We start from the raw sequence: 17,862 nt of genomic DNA, 5'->3' as shown, positions 1-17,862 counted from the left end.
AGACTGCTGGAAAAGGTGTATGGAGAAAGCAGGGGAGAAGAAAACAGACTCACGGGAGGATAGGAAAACCAAAAATCAAAAGTGAGGGGTTACTTCCAGCCCTTCAGAAGAGAAGGCAGCCTTGCTTCATGGCTTGGGCTCTTCTCCTGTACATGAAGGAATTGCTAAAATGCTGAAAAAATCCTGAACCAGAGGAAAGATGATCAAACACTGAAACCCGTTTGAGATTTTATAGTTCATTTTGAAAGCTTGTTTTGCCCCCATTTACACGGTAAACACAATTATCTTCCTTTCCCTTAACCAGACAAAGTGCAGAGGACACGTTAGGCAAGGACTTTGGCTCCTTCACTCCAGTCGGTGTCTCTTGTCACCTCACAACGCACTTCCTGCTGTACACCTGTACGTACAATTCATGTCTGTTTGTGGAAATGCCCAGGCCAGTTGTGGACAGGTACCTGCGGCTTGGAGCCCATGTTTGGGGCTCCTGGGCAGGAGGTGGGGGCACACACACACAGGCACACAGACATACAAAAACACCCACAGGCACACAGACATGCAGACATAGACATATAGACATACAGACATACAGATGTACAAACACACACACACAGGCACACAGACATATGAACAGGCACACAGGCACACACACTGACGCTGTTCCCCCACCAGGCACACACACAGACACAGACACAGGCACACACACAGACACACACAGACACACACACAGACACACAGGCACACACACAGACACAGGCACACACACAGACACACACACAGACACACACACACACACAGGCACACACACACACAGACACACAGGCACACACACAGACACACACACACACAGACACACAGGCACACACACAGACACAGGCACACACACAGACACACACACAGACACACAGACACACACAGACACACACACACACACACAGGCACACACACAGACACACACACGCACACAGACACAGACACACACACACACAGACACACAGGCACACACACAGACACACACACACACAGACACACAGGCACACACACAGACACACAGACACACACACAGACACAGACACACACACAGACACACAGACACACACAGACACACAGGCACACACACACAGACACACACACACAGACACACAGGCACAGAGGCACACACACAGACACACACACAGACACAGACACACACACACAGACACACACAGACACACACACACGCACACAGACACACACACACACACACACACACACACATACAGAGGCACACACACAGACACACACACACACACACACACACACACAGAGGCACACACACACACAGAGGCACACACACACAGACACACACACACAGACACACAGACACACACACACACACACACACACACACACACACACACACACACACACAGAGGCACACACACACAGACACACACACACAGACACACAGACACACACACACACACAGACACACACACACAGACACACAGACACACACACACACAGACACACACACACACACAGACACACACACACACAGACACACACACACACACAGACACACACACAGACACACACACACAGACACACAGACACACACACATGCATACACACACACAGACACACAGACACACAGACACACACACACACAGACACACAGACACACACACACACACACACACAGACACACAGACACACACACATGCATACACACACACAGACACACAGACACACAGACACACAGACACACACACACACAGACACACACACACACACACGCATACACAGACACACACACACAGACACAGACACACAGGCACACACACTGACGCTGCCCCCGCGCCCCTCACGCTGCCCGGGCCGGGTGGGCGGAGCCGTTGGTGGCGGGCGGGGCCACCGGAAGGCGCGAGCCCACGTGTCCCGGCGGGGCGGGAGGCGGCGGCGGGCCCGGCCGGTGTGCGGGCGGCCGCCGGGCTGCCTCAGCCATGGGCTGGCTGCCGGCGCAGGGCCGGCTGGCGGCGGGGCTGCTGGTCAATCTGGCCGCCTCCATCTGCATCGTCTTCCTGAACAAGTGGCTGTACGTGCGGCTGGGCTTCCCCAACCTCAGCCTCACCCTGGTGCACTTCGCCATCACCTGGCTCGGCCTCTACCTGTGCCAGGCGCTCGGAGCCTTCTCCCCCAAAAGCCTCCAGCCCGCGCAGGTGCTGCCGCTGGCCCTCAGCTTCTGCGGCTTCGTCGTCTTCACCAACCTCTCCCTGCAGAGCAACACCATCGGGACCTACCAGCTGGCCAAGGCCATGACCACGCCGGTCATCGTGGTCATCCAGAGCGTGGCTTACGGCAAGACTTTCCCTCTGCGGATCAAGCTGACCCTGGTGAGGAGGCGGCGGGGCCGACGGGAGCGGGGAGGGGCAGCGCTGAGGGCAACGACCCTGCCTAAAACCGCCGTGTCCCCCCCCGCAGGTCCCCATCACGCTGGGTGTTTTCCTCAACTCCTACTACGACGTGAAGTTCAGCGTTCTGGGGATGGCGTTCGCCACCCTGGGCGTGCTGGTGACCTCCCTGTACCAAGTGGTGGGTAACGGCGCGGGGCGCGGGAGCGATGCGGTGCTTGGGCTCCCAGGTGCTGCCCCTTGCTGTCATCGCCCCGAGGCAGCAGCCAGCCTCCCAGGAAGCCTTCCGTGCCCCGTTATTTCTTTCTAAAAACCCCCACCAAATTATGATAATCCGCCATAACCCTTGCTAAATTAATTGACCGGCCTTGGTGCTAAAAATTGGAGTGTCGTCTTTAACGTGAGCGTCATGATCAAGGGGCGAAGATTGCTTTAGCGGTAAAACTCCTTTTTTCTAGAGGGAACAGATAATCTCCTTGTTGGAGCAAGTGCCTTGCGTTTGAGCTGTTTCCCAAGAAAGGATGTTTTCCAGTCCTTCAATCCCATGGTTTATCCTTGAGCTATTTACATTTTATCACTATCCTTCTTCAGTTCCGACTATACACGTTCTCTCATTCTAATGTGGTTTTGTAGAGGGTGGATTAGTACATAAACACAGTCCACTTTCTGGATAATTATTATGTTAGAAATTGATATGTCCAAGGACTGCCTCAGCCCCCTCTGCTGTAACATTGTACTAATATCTTGCCCGATTTGTTATTGACCATGACTGTAAGAGCCTCCTAAATTAGAAATTCCTGTCATGTTGATGTGATAGATTGAAATGTGAATTTCTTTGTACCAGGTGTACTGTGCCTCAAAACAAAGTGACGCTCTTTGACCCATAGTGTATAAAGTGATAAATAAGGGTATTCTGACCTGTTGTGGGGCAGGAGGAAGAAAGAGGTGCTGCGTAAGAACATTAAGTGATGATGTGTATACTGGAGAAATAATGGTACTTGGGTAAAAAGACAAAAAAACCTAAGCAAGTTTATATGCCGGCATCCCTATTACCAGTTAATGTGATTTAAGTAGGTATTAAATGTCAGTTTTCAGCACAACACAAAGATGTGTCCTTTTGGCTGTGACATCTGTCTTCATAGCCATAGATAAGTAATATTTGCGAAATCGTGCAATCCTAGATATTTAACTTAGAGTCAATTATAATCAATATTGAAATGAAATTGTTAAATCTGGAATAAACTGGCAAAAGACAAATGTATACTGGTTTTGTTAGCTTGTATGTACAGGAAAAAGAGAAGAAAGGAACAGAATCCAGTCCCTGCTTAGGTAAGGATACTCAGCTCCAACACAGGCAGGATCTGGAATTTGTGTTGAAAATAAAGGGGAGTTGCTATTTTCTTCCCAGCTCCATGTATTTGTTCTTCCTCAAGTACGAAACTTTACCCCCAGGCTATGGGAAAAATAAAGTTTAGGCACTCTTTCCACTGCCCCTGCATACAATTTTCTCCTCTCATGACTTTTTCACTTGAAAGAGACAAACACATGGAGCCTCCAGTGAGGCAAAGGTGAGGCTTAGTGGCCTCTTTAAGTAGTATTGTCCACGTGAGACTTCCTCTGTGTTAGTAGCCAGTTTGCTTTTGCTCAGACTTTTCAATTCATGGTTGGTTTTTTTTCCTGATGTTTAACAGCTTTCTCTTTTGATTTTAGTGGGTAGGTGCTAAGCAGCATGAGTTGCAGGTAAACTCTATGCAGTTGTTGTACTATCAGGCACCAATGTCCTCAGCTATGTTGTTGTTCATCATACCCTTCTTCGAGCCAGTCTTTGGAGAAGGGGGAATATTTGGGCCCTGGACGCTTTCTGCTGTGGTAAGGCTTTTGCTGACTTTATTTAAATAATTATCACTGATGTAGTTAAAACTGATTGTAAGATCTGGTTCTTTGTGAAACAGATTTTTGTACAGCTGCTGGCTAGGGTGAGATGAGAGGGGCATGTGCAGGACAAAAAGCCCCTTGCTGAGTCTGCCCCACTTCCTCTGAGAGGAGTGAGTCAGTCAATTGATTTATCTCCTTATTTCTTGTTTCTGTTTAGAGGGCATCTGAACAACAGGAAAATATTGATATCCAGAAGCTTCCCCATGTGTATTAAGTGCTTTAGTTCTAGCTCTGACTCTCCACTCAGAGGACACTCTCAACTTCCCTTCTGTGGAAAGATGCCAACTTTGGTGGTTCTCTAGAATTAGTAGTTTATTTTCACCAGGAAGACTATAGTTTCTCTCCGTATCCTTCTGTCCAAAGAAGAGCCAGTGGCATATTCTTACTACTGCTGATTGTGCCCCTCAGTGGTGGGTCATTTCTTGTAGCATTGCATTTTATGAATGGGATAGCAAGTGTTCACAGTAATAAAATCAGATATTTTGCTAGAATAGGTTTTGTTGTGACCATAAATAAGACTTTATCTCAAATGAAGAATACAACCTCTATGTGAATGAGTATCCAGATTTTCCAAATCACTCTTACATGTTCACCAAGAGTAAAGGAGAAAAGGCCTGTGGCTCTATGAGTGTATATTTATGGATAGCATACCCTGAGCTGCTTATACACATCACCAGTGCCTGTACTGATTTGAAACTGTTTCTGGTTTTGTTCTCCCTATGTTTTTCTTGCCTGATGTTTTGCATTTGAAAGAAACTAAATATCTTGGACTGTATCTACAAATTTTCAAAAGCAAGTCAGATTACTGACTGTGTCCATTAATCCACAGATAATGGTACTGCTGTCTGGAATAATAGCCTTTATGGTAAACTTGTCCATTTACTGGATCATTGGAAATACATCACCTGTTACGTATCCTTTGTAACACTGGTAGTTTCTTCTGTTTCCAGATTAATTATGTTGGAATTCATTTGGGTTGGTTTATGTGGGAAAATGGTTTGGTAACATTCCTGATTTTATTCTAAATGATGAAGCTGGAAAAGCATGTTCGTGTTTTAGTGCTTTTTGTTTCTTTCTTTGGGATTCGTATAGGTAATGGCTGTTCACTTGCTGACATTCATACCTGCAAGGCATTTTAACTCATGCTTTGGCTGCCTTGAGGAAATGTTGGCATGTCCATCAGACTGCAGTGAAAAGGGGTGAAAGGCTTTAGGTGGAAGTTAATGCAGCCACAGAGATCAGGAAAACTGTGTGAGTTGAGTCAACACAGTGTACCATTGCATGTTTGGGTGGAACTAATGAAAATTCCAAGTGTTTCTTTTTACAAAAAATAATATTGGTGTTGGCTATTATCCTTAACAGATGTCTAGGTATAACATGTTTGGACATTTCAAGTTCTGCATCACCCTCCTGGGAGGGTGCCTCTTATTCAAGGATCCACTGTCTGTTAACCAAGGCCTTGGGATTCTGTGCACACTGTTTGGCATTTTAGCCTACACGCACTTCAAGCTTAGTGAGCAGGAAAGCAATAAGAGTAAATTGGCCCAGCGTCCATAGAGCAAGAGTTTCTGAAGACTTGTGAAGGAAAACAAGTATTTAAATGTGCATTGATTTTTAGAATGCACAGAATTGCCTCATCCACTTAGATCTATGGTTTTAGTTTAACTGCCAGGATTGTTATTCTGTAACTAAACCAAAAGAACTGAAGGATGTAAAATGCTGGGGTTTTGCCATTTCAGTCAGTCCTATCGTTTTCATTAAATTAAAACAGTAACTTAAAAGATAGAAAGGCACACTTCAAATTGCTGTGGAAATTGTACTGAAGGAATTATATTTTTTTGCATACCAAATGAGATCATGATGGCTACAGTTATAATACAGAGAGAAAGAAAAAGAATCCTGTCTCTGTGATCAAGCCAGTATTGCCATTGTGATGAAACTTGGAGGCATTTTTATGCAGATGTTCTAGTATGTAGTGATGCTTCCTCATTTTTGTCTGATGAACAATGAAGAGGGAAACATACTTTGTCCAGTCATTTTTAGAAAAGGCTGCCAGACTCATTCCTATTTCTTGTATATGCTTTCTTATCTCTGCCTTGAACACAGATAGATTTTTAGATGAAGTAGATAAAATTACAGGTAAAGAGGAAAGCAGAAAGCTTGAAGCCACAGGCCAAGGTGTGGAAAAGTAGGAAATCAGATCTAAACAGTTCACCTTAATTTTCTCTTTTAATTTTTCAGGACATTAATGAAGTAATTAATGTTTTCAAAAATGTTGTTACTGCTTTATAATTTTCTCTGTGCCAAAACCAAGACAGAAGATTTACACAAGATCTTGTAAATACCTGTGAGCCTAATAAAATCTCTGATTTTGTGGTAGTAACCAAATGTTTTGCAGCCCTTGCACACAGATATCCATGCTAAAAAATACTTTTGAGAAGGCTTCAGAAAGGTCAGCATCTTTAATGGGTGTGAAGGTTGCCAAGTTCTCTCTCTTCCCTTCAGCACCACCTCCCTTGCTCCCACGCCTTTCCCCAAGAGTTATTTCGGGTGGGATCTGTAGGTTTGTCTGTTGTCATTGTTTTAGGGGTGAGGCCCAGGGACTGTCTGGGAAATGCTGGGTGTGAGGCAGCATTTCCTCAACAGGCAGTCCTAAGAAATGTATCTGAATGACTGGAGAGTGCAAGGTGGGACCTGCTTCTGCTCTAATTAAAAAATGCTTTGAAAATTATTTTATGACAGTATCAGGCACTTATTTTGACAATGTGGATGGAAGAAGTTCAGTGCTGTTCTATTTTAAAAAAGGGAAGAAAAAATAACTGCTTTCTGTAAATCTGGTGAGAACAGATGTTCACTAGATTTGCAGGGTTAGAATTTAATTTGCAGCATCTTAATCTTTACATGTTGGGGTTTGTTTTGTCTTCATCTACCTCTACCAGATTTAAAGAGGGGAACTGTGTGGAAAAAAACAAGTATTTAAGTTGTGCGGCCATGGACAGAAATAATATTTAGTTTTAATTTTTTTACAATAGAGATAAGAAATATTTGTGTTGGAAACAATGCAACTTTTCTCAAGCTTGTAAATTATTTATTCTGCTACAGAGTTCTTGATTTAAGAAAAAGTTACTCCTCTCTGTAACCTAAGTTTATACGGTAACACTCTACATCAGTTCAGAGTTACAAGTACCTGAATAATTTTACATCTTTACCAACTGTTTCTTGGACATTGTAGTGGTCCAAGAATAATTTTTTTATTACAGTTTTGTAGATCTGTGTAATTAGTTTAAAAATACAGCCTGGACTGCTGAAAGATGTGTTCAGATGGTCAAGCTCTGGATGCATATCCTTCAGTATGTACACTGAGAAAGCCATTTGCATTAATTTGTGCTGTGCACAAGTTCTTTTGAGATGTAGATCGACTGCAAAAAAGAAACAGCTAGAAAACAACTGAATTACATGCCTGTAGGACAAAAATATTTGAGATGGATGTAAATATAAATATATATATAAAGTGGTAGAATGAACTAAACAACCATGCCTGGAAATTCAAAAGACTCTGTAAGGAGAAGAGCAGATCTGCAAGAGAAAATTAACAGCATCATTTAAAAAAGTACATTATAAATATAATCTGGTGCTGGAAGGTGTGTGTGGGGGAGTCACTTAAGCGATGTGATTTTTTTTTTTTTTTTCATGCATTCAAGAACCCTATTTTGAGATTTACTTGTTGTATCTAATAAATAAAGTATCTTGAACTTTGTCATATGGTTCAAAATATTAAATCCAGGATGCTTGTGTAATTGTGGGATAAATAGATCTTTGTATGTATTTTTTCTTTGGATACCATGTGTAGGGCGGGAATAAATTTTTAATCATTTGTCTGATATCTGCTTATTGCAGAAGAGATGAGTTGTTCTTGTCTTTTTTCATCTTCTACTTGAATTACGTAACTTTGGGGGTCTAGGTGTGTATAAGACAAAATGGAACCACATGGATTTCTGTCCATATGAATATGGCAGGGAATTTTGAACTTTTTGGACTTTTGGCACAAATGAGGGAAATTTAAAATCCTGAGGTAGAACTGGAGTCTTCAAAAAATTACTGATATTTATTTGCTTGTTCTAGTTTTCACTACATATCACTTGAATGTGTTTTCCTGGTAAATGCATGTAAGTGCACTGCTAAGTGCAGTCTTGGCTTCCTGAAAGAGAAATCAGAGACTTGCCATCTTCAGCAATGTGTAGCCATCACCCTGTGTGAGCTGTTGCAATTGAAGCCGTCCCATATGTGCCTTAGTGTTTGCTTTCTGCTTTTCATTTTACTTCATACTTGATATGACTAAAGTGTCATATCAATAGGATAGGCTTTGCTCTTTTTCTGCCATGCAGTGCTTTCCTGCTACATTAGCATTCTTTTCTTTAAAAAGCTACCATTGATGTAGTTCAAATGGAACTGTAGATACCAAGATGGCAGTTAAAAATGAGAGCAAATTATTCTGATTCAAATGTGAGTGACTGGTGGTAAGTTATCTAGCCTTGTCCTCAAAAACACTTTAGAATAATATCCACAAGGTTTTCCCATTTTCCCCAAAGCAATAGGAAGTGTGTCTTCATTTAAGAGATACTCAGTGTAAAGCTTTGTGTTGCCTTTAACTTTGGTAACTTGGCACTCATTTGACAGCTTTTGCATCGGGTTTTGTACAACTTGCTAAGTTCTTGCAGGCTCTGGGGCAGAGTGCCAGAGGAGTTTTCCTGTAGATGGGTGAACAGCTGCTCTCTCAGGCTTGAGGTTGGTGGTTTGCTGCTGTTACGTGTATGAAAAGGAGGCTTGTCTTGCAGGAAGTCTACAACCTTCAGGACAGAACTGCAATTCAGCAGGACTGTATCCTCTCTCTGTCTCATTTCATGAAATGAATGCCCAGCGATGGCCTGGGGCTAGAGCAACATTAAAACTTGGTTTAGCTACCCATATTTTTTTATTAAAATTTTAAAAAAATATTACTGGTAGTCAATGCTGGTTAAATATTAAGGTGAAATTTCATTTTTGTAATATCTTATTATATAAGAGTTTCAGAAAAGTGGTTTTTAACATTTTGGAGTTGAGCTAATGTCTAACCCACATCTTGCTTGCCAAATCTGCAAAATCTGTCAAAAGATGCTGGATTTCATAGCTGGCTGTATGTATCAGTACAGTTGGGCTGCTGAGGAGAGGCCTGCTTTTGAGCAATAGTGGACATTGGCACACTGTTCAGGTATTTAGCAGAGACTAAGGAACATCTGGCCTGAAATTCATCAATGTACTCGGGGAAGGAAAAGGGCTTACTGATTGGTGAGAGCTTTTTAACTTTCTGATTTTTACGTTCCTGCTTTTAACAATGGGCTTGCAAGTTAAGGGAATTCAGAGAGCATGACTTAGCCCCACATATCACCTTTCATATTAAGATTTTTCTTCCAAGATGACAGTTTTTCTTCCAGTTAAATAGTTGTATCTTGCCTTGATTATGAAAGAAACAGATTTCGGATTAAAGACTTGCAGGTGTTTGTGTTATGGGTTTTTTCCCTCTTAAAAATTTATTTTAGCCTTTCAAAACCCAAATTCCCTGTTTAATGAGAAAACAAAAAAGGGGAAATTATTTTAATAAATGAAAGGCTACTGTGTATATATAGTGAAAATATGTTTTGTTTTGCAAAATAATTTCACTTCTAATTTTGAAGATGCAGCTCTTTGTTTTTCTACTGTTACAACTGGGCAGATGGAAAGAAGCACCAGCTTTTCTGCTTCATACAAGTTTGCTCTTTTTCTGCAGGTGCTCTCCCTCTGATTGCAGTCTCAGCCTTCCTTTTGACAGCTCAGTTGTTGCAAAGATGATTGGGATGTCAGCTGCAGAGGGTTGAGAACGCAAAGGAAAAAATTATAAGCAGGAGCTGATATAACTTTGGGTGATGAGAAATCTTACAGTAAGACATAGACACACCTTACCAAACAGGCCTGTGCTAAGCAGGAGGGAGAGGTGTGGGTTCATCTCCAAGCAGGTATTGCAAAGAATTCAAGAGCTAAATAGTTTGCATTCTTACTGTACTGTACTAGTTGACAAATTTAGTATAAAGCAATTTTTAATAATATAAATTTGAAAATATAAATGCTGTGGGGGAAAAAAAAAAGCTGGATTCAGACAGTATAAGATCTTTGCCAAGCTTGTTCCACAGCAGTGATTAACCTTCCTTGAAAGAAAGGAGCTATTGTTTCTCCCCTGCTCCATTGATGCTGGGCTTGGTGAAGGAAGGTTTGTGTTCCTGAAACTCTGCTTTTTTTCAGCTGTATCAGTTGGTCCAATGAAAACATATCACCTCTCCCTATAGGACTTGTCTCCCTGGAGTTGCTGTTTCTGCTTTCATCTGACTGACGTGGATCGTTGTCCTGTCTTCCTTATTTGTGTAGAATGACCTGAAAGGTCTAATGCATCTAATGATTCTGTTCTATATTTCTGTGACCCCAGAGAGTGGAACATGCACCATTGCCTTGTTTAACTGCAGTGGCCAGTCAGCAGTAGGGAATCCAGCCCAGCCCAAGGGGTCATAGTTACAATCTACAGTACAAGGACTAAAGCAGGGGGAAATGTGATCCCTTCTCATTGTTTCAGTTGCCACGCAGTTTCTAATACTTTCCAGTTTTAGTCTTTGTCATTTCCCTTTAGTAGGTTCATAAGTAAGCTCCCTTTCCTGTTCTAGTCTGTCCTTTCTGTATAGTTATGATACAGTTTATGGAATTCTGGAATTGAGACAGAAATTGTATCACTTGCTCACATAAATACATTGACCTCACCCACTGTTACTGTTTTTTTATGCAGGGGCCCTTGTTTGCCTTCCAATCCAGAAAAACTTATTTGCTAAAAATACCAGAGGAGTCTGGTTAACCTGAATTAAGAGGTAATTAGTCAGCTCAGGAGTTGCACGTGCCTTTCCAGCTGCACTTGCTCAAAATCAAACAGGCACAATGTGTTGCCTTTATAATTGATAGGCAGGAACAGACATGGGCAGATTAAACATAATGTAATTAAAGTAAATTACATATTTAGAAGCAAGTAGGGGGAACAATCCAAAGGCTGCTTGGAGGATTGGCATTGCAAAGATATTTTCTGATCTGTTTGTGGCTTCACTGGAACATGAATACAAGCCATTCATTTGAAGGCATGTGGTTATATTCAAGGAGCTCCAAGAAGTCCAGCATGGCTGTGTGGGTAACACACACATGCAGGATGCACATGCAGGCTAAGCAGTGTGTCAGAAAAGAGCAGGATTATTTTTAGAACCATAGATGGTTGTGTCTCATCCAGGAAGTACAGGGAGGAGATCTCTGGTTGAAGCAGAGCATAAGAATGTAATTTTTAATAACTGTGGCACAAAAAACTTGGGTTTTACTTTCTTACTAAGCAGAGACTGAGATGCAAACTCTTTTAAAGGAGCTGTGTTCTGAAGCACATGGAATAATCATGTATATAATATATACATGTATATAATAATAATAATCTAAGACCATAGAATAGAGGTGGTTGTGATTAAACAAGAAAAAAAAAAAAAGAGACAATGGATTAAGAAACAACTGAGAAGAGTAAATAGCACATGCACATCTAGGCAGGTTTTTAAATATAAGGTCTAAATTTAGATGCTTAACTCCACAATTAGGCAGTTCAATAACAGGGCCATATTTGTCACTGTGAATTTTTTACCTTTCAAGAGAACTTGATAGAACATGGCATTGGCTCAGCACTCCCAGAAAGGAAACTGCGTAATTGACAAGTTTCACATTTTTTTGTCTCCAACTAAATTAGGTATCCTACTCAACCAAGAAACTGAGTCCTTGTTCTGTTTCCTTACTCTGCCCACAACATTTTTAATCCTCCTTACTCTCTGGGGAAAATAAACCATTTGTGCACTTTATTTTCTAACTAGAGTGACTGAATGGGTCTTGTTTTACAATACACCAAAGTTATGTATTAAAACCTTGGATTAAGATCTTCCTAATCAAGCTTCTGTCTTTGAGCTGAATGGAAAAAGCCTCTCCAGCTCCTATTATACAGCATCAATGGTTGTGAAATAGATGCTTCTCTCCAGAGAGTCCAAAGCAATATTAAGGTCTGTGATCCAAAATGGTTTACTTGTTAAGTGCATCTCTTGTGGTGGTTAGTCAGAAACTGGTTTCCTATTTGTTAATCCAGTTGAGAGAAGAAACTGACAGTGATGATCATACACCCTCCAGGAAATTACACATTTCTGAAAACACACAATCCTGCTTTTCTGACTGTTAAAGTGGTTCTTCTGATCAGGATTAACAGTTAACTAATGTTTTTCAGCTAGTATCATTCCCCAGAGATGAGGTAGATTTTTTCTCAAACAAAACCTAAGCAAAACTTTTCCATAAAGCATTCTCCAGATCATTAATAGCTTTGTCTCTATTGGGATGGACGTGTAAACCTTAATTCTACACCTACAGTCTCAAAGAGTTCCAGCTGACAGCAGTGTGAATGGACATGTGGGAGGTTGGCACTGAGCTGCGATTGCTGAGCACCTGCACTAAGTTGGTTTTATAGAAATAAATGCAAGTTTACAGAACCATACAAATACAGCTGTATTTGGATGTCATTCAAACCTCATCTTGGATGCTGAAGACAGAGATGTAAATTCAGAAACTTTGAGAAATTAGCAGATGTAGTTGAAGACACACTCCTAGCACACATTTTTGGCAGCATCAGTGGAATATCATGTTCCTGCTTAAAGGCACAAGTCCCGTGTCTCCCTATGGACCCAGCTTGGGCTTTTGATTGTGTCTCTTAATCTGTCTGAACTGAAGTTTATATGGCCCTCTGCTAGGCGGAATAGCCACGGCTGGCTGCAGAGTCTTCCTGTGCAGGCAGGCAAGTTTCCGTGCTGGGACAAGGGGGAAGGGTGACACCACACGGCTAGAAACGGGACCGAGGGAAGCGGGGCGGGGCGAGGCGCCTCTTTTCAGAGCCCGGATGGAACACCCACACTCGGAAGAGGTTTTGAAGGAGGAAGTGTCACACATATACGAAATGGTGAGAAAACACTATTTTCATGTACAGCCACCAGCCTCTCAGAAGCCTCAAAGAGCTTCTTAAGCACTCAATATATTTATGAGCCTTTAAGTTGTCTCGAAGCCTTTAGGAGACTGGTCCTGAGTCTCAGTGGCTTGCTTCTGGTCTCTGCAGCCTCCTGTGGACTGGCAATTCTCTATTCCCCTTGCCTCCCGTATAAAGGGAAGATCTTTGGAATGTAAGTTGTGCGTTGATCCTATTTTTATTTTTTAATTTATTTTTCAAATGTGCTTTATTTAGCTGAACCAATCTGTGCTACATCTGTTTCTACTTCCTTCATATCCTATAGTAATTCACTGGGTGTCACACAAATCACAAATCACTGAGATATTATTTATAAAGGCTGGTTACTTTTCTAATCAGTTACTTGTCCCTAAGCAAGCCAGGATTTAAATGCCTTCAAGTTTCATTGAGTGTAAAAGTAAGATAAGCAAGTCCCCTCATCTTTGGAGTTTCCTTTTAAAAATAAATGTAAATCAGTGTATGCAAAGATGTCTGAAGAAATTATTTTGTCTAATGAGATTTAAATTTGGAGTGCTAGATGGAGAAAAACTTACATAAAGACTTTGCTGCAAAAGTAGTTTGGCAGGATTGGATTGTAGTAAAAGCCAGAGACACTGGGATCTAAAGAGGGATTGTTTGCACTGGAAACTGGAACCAGAATCTAGTAAAAATGGAGAGCGGATATGCATATATAAAACATAGATAAATCCATACAGTTTTCTTCGTTTTAGTACAGTCATCATTTTAGTGTTGCATAAAATAATTGTATGGCTACATGAACCAAAAGGACTCGGTCTGTGTGCAGGGGTTGCCAGTGGTGTGTACCAGTACCGCCCCCCACCCAGCTCCTTCAGGCTTCTGTTTTTCCAGAGACGATTGTTATTTTCCAGTCTGCGTCAGCAAAGAGGAGTGTATGCCCATGCTGTGGATACAATCCTTGGAGTATCAGTTTAACATACTAGAGTGATAACTGAGATGTGGGTAGTGATCCTGTCACAGAGACGGCAGGAAAACCAGAAACTCTCCAACATCTCTGCGTTGTTAGAGAATCAAGGCAGTACTTTATTCTGGTCAGGATGTTATTTCGGCCAGAATGTGCAACAGAAATTCCTTCATCCACACATGCTCGGTTTGTGCAGTGAAAATCATTCCGTCACAAATGGTTTCTCACCACACATTTCTCATCTTTATACAGACGAATCCCAAATCAGTTCACGTTCATTGGTCTTAAATTACACAGATCTTCGTATTTCTGTTTTCTATTGGTTATTGATTCCCTCTGTCTTCGATGCTAATTTGATCCTCATTCTTCGGTTCTCTTGGCGATCTTTTTTCCCTGACCAGGTGTCTCCTACCGCACCAGGGCGGGTAATGGTCCTTGATGGTTGCTTGTCTCCTGTGCACCTTCTGGCTGCTCCCAGTCTGTAGATGTTAAGATCATCAGACCCCCGCCGGTGAACAGCGTCTTTTGAAGAGGAACTTCAATTCCCCTTCCCCTGGGCAAAGGCGAACAAACCCCTGACTAAAGTTACATTAAAAATGCTAGAAGTTGTATCATTTCCAACAATCCCTCCAATTTAAATTGTGTTGCAAAGGCCCTAACTTTTGTCACAAAGTCACAACAACGGCAGAAGGAGGTGATGTCTTGTATTTTTAAATCAGCCCTCACAGAAAAGAGTACTTTCAGTTTGAAGTACAGAGCAAACGAGTTAAAAAACACAACGGCCTGCAAATTACCATCAGAAGTGCCTTTGGTAGTATCTTGCAAACCTTTCAGCTCCTTTGCAACACAGGAAAAGCTGGCTTTGGGTAACTAAAGTAGTTATCAGTGCTAACATACACTCTTTGCTTCTCCCTGACTAACACCTGAGGGAAACTTCTGGGAATACGGTCGCAGTTCTAGCTGGTTTATCAGCCCAGGTGAGTGATACAGGAGATAACATTCAAGGTGTGGTTAGATAATACGGAAAAGACCACTGAGTGGCTCCCTGCCTTCAGAAGGAGCTATTTCCCCATTTCCATCTCTGATTCTCTGCTTCCAGCTGTGTGTCCCTGCTGCTTTCTTTATGATGTCTTATGTGTTCTTGATAAAGCAAGCTGACATACTAACTGCAAATACAAGTAAATATCCTGCTGTTGAATCAGATAAATCTGTGGTCAAAGGAGCCAAAGCCAGTTCAAAGAAATACTTGGCTCAGAATGCACAGCTCCTGGCAATGCCATTGTTTCAACGGGGCAACAGATGAGCTCCAGACATTATTTCGGTGAGGCACTGATGGGCTCAGCTGCATCACCAAACAGTGCAAGGAGGCTGAGGCAATCCAACACCACTCTTTTTCGAAAAACATTCTCACCATCAGCTTACAGCCATAAGTGAGGAGGCAAGGAGGAGAATGGAACACCTCTCTCACAGTGGAATGCACTGAAATCATACAAGCTTAATATAATCTTCCTCTTCAGTAATGCTGCTAAGACAGCTGAAACAGATCCCACCTTTTCGCTGCCTGTCTGCTGCCACTCCAGTGATGTCCTGGGCCAGCTGCTGTGTAGCTGCTCAGTACTACCTCAGGGAAACGATCTACAGAAAAAAAAATGGCATTATTTCTCACGTGTGCCAGGTCACTTTATCCACTATACAATAGGTGCACAAACAACAGAAGGGCAGCAAGAGGATGGAAGAAATGGCTGGGAACAGAGCTCTCAGGAGTAACGTGCCACCAACTCCATCCCAACAAAGGAATGCATGCTGAGTGTTCATCATCTTGCCATTAAACACCACCATTTTAGTGTGGTTGTGCAGCTAAGTAAGCCCCACAGCTGCTATAATTCTCAAGCAGAGCAGATAATGTGACTGATTAAGGATCAGAGAGAGGTAAGACAGACCCAAGTCAATGACTCCCTGCAGCTCTACTTATACCCCATCCAGTAAGAAAGAGTAAATTAAATATTGCAGTATCTTCTGCATTGAATGAGTTAAAGTTCAGGATTGGCAAATATCTACCAAAAAGAATATTATTCTAATAATTCTAATAATCCTATTATTCTATTATATCCAATTCTTATTCTCTAATAGATATGGGGGAAAACAAGTGTCCTTGAGAATCTTTTTGAAACTGTATTTTGGCATGAAAACCAGATCTGTGCTCTCAGATGTCTCACTGCAGTGCATTTCAGGGTATGTTTGTGTGAGGCTTGTTTTGCTTACGTGAGCAAACTGCAGCCTGTCCTCTGACAGCAAAGGCACTATGCAGTAATATCTCACAGTCCCATAGAAGTGGATTTGGGATTCTTCCCTTGTGAGTAGCACTACATGGTATATTTTTCTCAAGGTGCCCTACCCTCTGGCCCTGGTTCACAGGTGAACAACATGTTGTTAAGATAAATAAGGTAGGTCAGAAGTCAAAGCCTGCATATCTCTCCAAGTACACAAACAAACGCAGAAGAAATTGCCAAATTATTTTTAAACTACAAAAGTGACTTAAACTAAGATGCTAGGATGGATATTGCAAAACCAGCTGAATGAAGGAATACCAAAAAATCCATGCACTTACTTTTTATGGAGGTAAGAGATAACTGAGATATTAATGCTTCAATGGAACTGAAGAAAGTACAGAATAGTATTTGCATGGTTTCATCATCTGCAGTCAGAGCTTAGTTTGTGTCCTGCTTTTCCAGTGGCATCAATAGGTTTGTGCAACTTTTATGCATGAATTCCAAGAGCCTTTTTTGGGTGATGTAGATGAAAAAAAAACTTTTCTGCACCAGAAGGCGCAACCACCAGAGAACTTCCTCTAACAAACCTCCTGGCGAGGCCGGCAGGGGCTCTGAGTCCCAAGGCTCCACCACTGCAGTGGTTGGTGACTGTCAGACTGGCTAATGGAATCAGGGCAGGTGGCAGAAAAACAAGTTTAGTGGCACATACAGCCATCAAAAATTCATGTACCATTTGGCTTAATACTTCTTCTCTTCAAATACTGCCCTCCTGATAAAGACTCTGGATGTAATCCTGATCTGAACTGCCCACTGGTACTTAGAAAGAGGTTTCAGTTTGTACAGCAGCTGGGGTGGGGGATTTCCCTTAGCTTTACTGTTCCGTATTTATTAAAAAAAAAGAGATTCTGGTAACAAAACCAAGTCATGGACTTGGACAAGAACTACCTGTTACTTGTTCAAATGTCTCTAGTGCAGATGGCCCAACACAGTCCACCTCAGGGTAATGCATGCCACATATTGGAAACTGCTACCAGCTGGATTTCAGGTGGAAGTTATGAAGAATTAAAACTCTACAATAAAAGAAGAAAAGCAAGAGTGTGAAATATATGGATATTAAAACACTTTTCAAAAGGAACAAACCCTCTTGCTTATTTTTTGATCCAATTCTACAAACATTTTCACATATAACTACCAAAAATCAGGACACATAAG

The 17,862-nt window shown here is 42.0% G+C and overlaps 1 protein-coding gene and 1 long non-coding RNA gene across 2 annotated transcripts; both read left to right on the top strand.

The window, feature by feature from the left end:
* Positions 1–1,917: 1,917 nt before the first annotated feature.
* Positions 1,918–8,200, top strand: LOC131573277 (solute carrier family 35 member E3-like). The gene is made up of 5 exons (XM_058827076.1): positions 1,918–2,372; positions 2,461–2,571; positions 4,101–4,259; positions 5,155–5,237; positions 5,696–8,200. The coding sequence occupies exons 1-5, from the start codon at positions 1,983–1,985 to the stop codon at positions 5,880–5,882; spliced, it is 930 nt and encodes a 309-aa protein (XP_058683059.1). The 5' UTR covers positions 1,918–1,982; the 3' UTR covers positions 5,883–8,200.
* Positions 8,201–13,283: 5,083 nt separating this feature from the next.
* Positions 13,284–15,436, top strand: LOC131573278 (uncharacterized). The gene is made up of 3 exons (XR_009276165.1): positions 13,284–13,395; positions 13,549–13,612; positions 14,782–15,436. It is a non-coding gene; the product is annotated as an uncharacterized LOC131573278 (long non-coding RNA).
* Positions 15,437–17,862: the final 2,426 nt, after the last annotated feature.

The sequence above is a fragment of the Poecile atricapillus genome, chromosome Z (genome assembly GCF_030490865.1).
Source record: "Poecile atricapillus isolate bPoeAtr1 chromosome Z, bPoeAtr1.hap1, whole genome shotgun sequence".
NCBI lineage: Eukaryota > Metazoa > Chordata > Aves > Passeriformes > Paridae > Poecile > Poecile atricapillus.
Note: the sequence above shows the minus strand (reverse complement) of the source record. Positions and strands in the feature narration are given on the sequence as shown.

What these genes read in the sequence shown, in the direction of transcription:
- LOC131573277 (XM_058827076.1), top strand. Translation starts at nt 1,983, where the DNA reads ATGGGCTGGCTGCCGGCGCAGGGCCGGCTGGCGGCGGGGCTGCTGGTC. An exon ending in TGCGGATCAAGCTGACCCTG is followed by an intron (nt 2,373 to 2,460) that starts GTGAGGAGGCGG and finishes CCCCCCCCGCAG; the next exon opens with GTCCCCATCACGCTGGGTGT. An exon ending in GGAAATACATCACCTGTTAC is followed by an intron (nt 5,238 to 5,695) that starts GTATCCTTTGTA and finishes ACAGATGTCTAG; the next exon opens with GTATAACATGTTTGGACATT.